The 4906-nt window shown below is 33.3% G+C and overlaps 1 protein-coding gene across 1 annotated transcript in view; it reads left to right on the top strand.

Moving 5' to 3' along the window:
* The window catches only part of LOC105178675 (switch-associated protein 70), a 7181-nt gene continuing 4327 nt past the window's right edge, over nt 2053–4906 (top strand). Inside the window, exons 1-5 of the mRNA XM_011102205.2 lie at nt 2053–2221; nt 2360–2464; nt 4320–4381; nt 4482–4565; nt 4710–4741. Coding sequence (XP_011100507.1) covers nt 2198–2221; nt 2360–2464; nt 4320–4381; nt 4482–4565; nt 4710–4741 — 307 coding nt within the window. The 5' untranslated portion in view covers nt 2053–2197. The remainder of the gene's footprint in view (nt 2222–2359; nt 2465–4319; nt 4382–4481; nt 4566–4709; nt 4742–4906) is intronic.

Here is a 4906-nt window from a genome sequence, read left to right as displayed (position 1 = left end):
TGTACCAAGGGGGGTATTGGGTGGAGAAGGTTTTCACCAGTTTGACAGGGTCTCATGTCTACTCGCAATCTTTTTATTTCGGGTGCAAGTGGAATCATGCGTGACCAACCGCAAATCTGTAGGGAATAAGCGTGTAATTTATTAAAAGTGAATTACGAAAATACATATCAAGATACAAATATATGTACTTAATCTTACTAGTAATAGCTGCAGTGCTCCACCGATACTCCCTTTGCCTTTCAGATTGGCAGTATATAATTCACGGTATAGGAATGCCAGTTCAGCACGACTCCAACTGTATGCTAGTGTCGCATTTATATCCTCCATTTTATGGAGATATAGTAGTGACACTGGATTTTGCCGGATTTGTCAGGACACATCACACTACCTAAAAGCAGTAATGCAAATGCCCAGGTATACTTTTGGACCACGTGTATTGGTGTTTCTTCATTTATTGTGATGTCTGTAATGTGGTTTATAATGAAATTAATATAAATGCGGCCACTTTTAAACTCAGTTTCCTCTGCCTGGAAATCTATGTACTCATGCAGTAGTCTAACCATTCATTAGCAGATCATTCTATATCTTGACCACATACAGGCTCTCTATCAATGGGGAGAGCCCATATTACAATGACATCTTGAAGAATGATAGTTGCTTCCCCCGTACGAAAATGAGAAGTGTGTGCTTCGGGTGCCATCTCTCCACAAGTGCTGTAATGAAATGACCATCATATGCATGCTGTCACATCTGTAGACATCGTAAAAGCCAATGTCAAATAGTAAACCTAACACGCAAGCATGGGGATGATTTTCTTGAAAGAGAGTCCAAAAGAAAGAATCAGTACATCTTGTGTGTAATGTCATGTCAAGATCTCCATCCGGAGTATCATCAAAACGATGTTGTGCTTGTTCTCTCAAGGTTGCCGCATTGTGAGGACCATAAATGGCTCTTTGATCCATTTTGAAAATTTTTAGCAAAATGATTTGAAATATAAAAAATAAATTAAAAAATAAAGTATAATTGTAATATTGATGAAATGAAAATATAAACGTAATATCTTTCCCATATATTTATACCCCAATTCAATATTTTTTTTGTGATGTGAGCGTTGACGCTGATGGCAATGGGAATCCCCTGCGTGCCGCATGCATACAACAATATATATCTATTTTTTCGCTCAAATCGTTAGTAGCACTAACGACACCATGTTGTTAGTGCTACTAACGACATACCATTCTTTAAAAAAAGAAAATTTGGAAGTTGCTAGCATTAATTTGCAATTCTACCGCTTTTGCGATAGATTTGCAATTTTTTTTATATTTAATTAAATAACTCCACTTTGGTGGGTGCTTCTAGTTGTTTTGGTTTTTATAAATAAAAACTTTATTTTTTACTACTTTACCCTTATTATAATAATTTTAATTCATTTTTACCATATTTAATTTACTTCTAAAATTTTATATTTAAAGTTGATATCGAAGGTTTTATAATTTAACAATAATAAAATTTAATTTCACATATTTAATATTTTATTTGTTATATCATTTGATTATATTATTATTTGATTAATTAATAAAAATATTTTTTTTTGCAAGGATGCAAGTTTAATTATTATTTATGAATAAATAATTATATTACTTAGTGAGAGCATTATTAAATTAAATATATATTTTAATATTTTTAAAATATAAATATGGAATATACTAATTGAAATAAATTTTTATTATTTTTTACGTAAAAATAATTATTCGTGACAAACAACATGTAAAATATAAGTAAAAATTTAACACATAGGGATTAATCAATCTTTAATTAATTAAATTTATAAAAATTAAATTTATTTTAGAAGTAATTTTTCTCCAAAACTATTCAATTTAACTTTTATTTATTTTTCAATTTTTTTATAAATATTATCCACTTTTGATTTTATTATAAAAATTATTTTTTAATTTTACCAGGCACTCTTATTTAGAGTAGTCTTAGTACAGTGGGGCCCATTTTGTTAAGTATTAGAGGTTGGTTGTAGTTCACGGTAGAAAAGGTAAAAGAAAGAAAAAGACAACTCCGACAAAACACAGTCCAAGGGAACAACCCCAACAGCAGATCATCATATTTATTCTTCTTCTTCACCAAAAACCCTCACCAAATTCAGTCGCATCAAATTTTCCACCCACTGATTTCCCTCGTAATCATCATGGCCTCAAATGGTTCTCCACTTGTCAGTGTTCCCATGCCCGAACATCTCTATTGCTTTGTTTTGTTATTTTTTATTAGAATTCAAATTGGTTATGTTTAGTGTTTTTTTTTTTGTTTTTTTGGTTAATTCTTTGGTAATTTAGGGTTTTGAATTGTGTAGGGAGACGCGGATACGAAATCGAGCTTGGAGAAGATCAAAAGGCAGCTGGCGTCGAGCTCCGGTAGAAATCTACTCCAAGGGCCCCTCCTCAAGCGATCCGAAACGGTAAATTATTCTATTTCTCAGTTTTTTCTAGTTCGTTTACCTTCAGCTGCATTTCTGTCTATTCTTTTGTTTAATTTCGAGGCTCGCGAATTTCGAAGTCACTCATATGGGTATTTCGCTTTTAGCTGCTAAACTGGTTCAACTACTTCGCATTTTGGAATTTTGATGGTTTTTCTTGAGATATGAGTAGAATTGTTTCTATACGAGAGATGGGGTATTAAGTCCAACTGATAGTGACAAGTTCATGAATACATCCTCTCTCATAGTAATGAGAGGAAAAATTGATTGTATTTGAGATGAATATGATACTGATTTGGATACTTGCTTTGTTAGTTAAAGTCTATGCTATATTGGAATGCTAATCTTGTCTTTTTATTGATACATGTCAAGGCTTCAATCTTTATCTATAAAATGTTAATATAATGTACTATTGCCTGATGGTCATAATAGTGTAGAAAACATCATGCATGCCGACAAGAGGGGAGATATGGTTTACTTGAAATCTATTATAGGAGAAACCACACTTAGTATGGATCGTGTTCATGCCACCCATTGGAAGGATCTGCATAAAGGGGGGGCAACTTGCTTGTGTTTAATCAACATATTTATGTGAGTGAATTTGACAAAAGATGACCTGAGCTTTATGGTAAAGTTTTTTTTTGTGGACTCGCTGTCATGACTGATTGAGCGATAAGAGGTTGTAGTTTAAAATGTCCATGAATGAAAGAGCGAGCATAAATATATTACATATCCAGTTACGATAAGTGAGATTTGAAGCTTGTAAAATGGCATGGTGTCTGGGTGTCAAACTCAAGAAGCTTCAATTGCCTTGACATGTTAATTATATTTATATTTTGCTTTTAGCTACTGATTGAAGTCTTATAAAAGAACTAAATTTCAAAAGAAAATCCACACTGCTTACTTCAGAAATTCTACTATATACTTATTTGGCTTTTGTCTATGCACTTCTTGTCCTTTTTCTCTCATCCTTCTTCCCTTCATCTTCTAAACTCAAATTCTTCACCAACACTATTTATATCTCCAGTTTTGTTCTCCTTACTTCCAATCTGCGCTTCTTTTGATTAGCATATGAAATGTCATGAAATCTGTGTAGTTAGCCTGAATTGCTTCAGGAATGATTGCACAGTTGCTATTAAAATTGAGTTTCTGAAATTTAAATATTTATTAGAATGTATAAAACATAGAGTGCCATGGATTGGTGCTCCAATTGAAAAAAGGTTGATGTGTGTTCTTTGGACTGGCATCAGTTTGAGGAAGGTGACCCAGAGTTCTGTAATCTCCTAATACACTTTCTCCATTGCAACCTGGATTTTCATTATCATGTCGACTTTATGGATTAGATTGAGTTATTATTTTTCATCTGTCAGAAGAAAGAGCACTAGTGGAGTTCGATGTATTCTGCTGATTATCATAGCTTAGCTTGGGAACCATCTAGAAGCGTCCAACTCAAAACCATTAGTAAAAACCCCAGACCTTATGGCCTTAGGAAACCTCATAATTTTGGTATGGCACAGTAATTTATTTTCTCTCTCTTAACAGTAATAACCTGTGGCAATGTGCTTATTCTATGATGAGTTTGTACATTAAGGATTAGCACCAACGGAAGTTAGTTGACTGTTACTTTGCTGTCCTTAAAGGTTTGTGTTTTCCACTGGTCTTTACCTCAATAGCTGTTCTGTCCTTATGGGCGCCCTGAGGGACAAAATATGCGTCGAACTCGTCATTGTTCTTTATTGGCAGAAAATTTTGAAAACTGTGTATACCATTTTATTTGGAACTCTAGCCTGAATCCTTCTGAAATATGTGCATTTGCTAACATTATTCTTTTAAACAGCTGAGAAAGTGGAACGAGAGGTGGGTGATTCTAGACCCAACAACTGGGAAGATGGAGTACAAGTAAGAACCTGAATATAACCCTTTTTCTGTTCTTAGGGTTTCTTTCTTTTGGCAATGATACGCTGCCTTTGCAAAAGTATTTATTGATTGGCATGTGTAGGGTCAGGAGAAATGAGCCAACAGTCAAAGGCACCATGATATTTGATGCTAACAGCACTATAACAATTTCTCCTGTGAATTTCCAGTAAGATTCTTGTCTTTGTTCATTTTGATTGTGGTATCAGGAATTGTATTTTCTTTTTTTTTTCTTTTTTAAAATTTTAGCACGTACATACTCATTATAGGATAGAAATGATGCTTACATCTTTTTCTTCTTTCTCTTATTCAGTGGACTACCGAAGTATGACGGCTGTTGTTTCTGTATCCTTCTTAATTTGTTGAATTATTTTTCTTCTTTATCTGAGCTTTTTATCTTTCTTACTAATTCTATTGGAGATAAAGAGAAAAGAAGTTTGGCTATGGTTATGTTAAGCTAGAATCTGAAAATTCCAAACTTGATTGCATAAAATTTTCTTTTAACTCCTT

This window comes from Sesamum indicum, linkage group LG16 (genome assembly GCF_000512975.1).
Source record: "Sesamum indicum cultivar Zhongzhi No. 13 linkage group LG16, S_indicum_v1.0, whole genome shotgun sequence".
NCBI lineage: Eukaryota > Viridiplantae > Streptophyta > Magnoliopsida > Lamiales > Pedaliaceae > Sesamum > Sesamum indicum.
The sequence above is the reverse complement of the archived record's forward strand: the minus strand, read 5'-3'. Positions and strand labels throughout refer to the sequence as shown.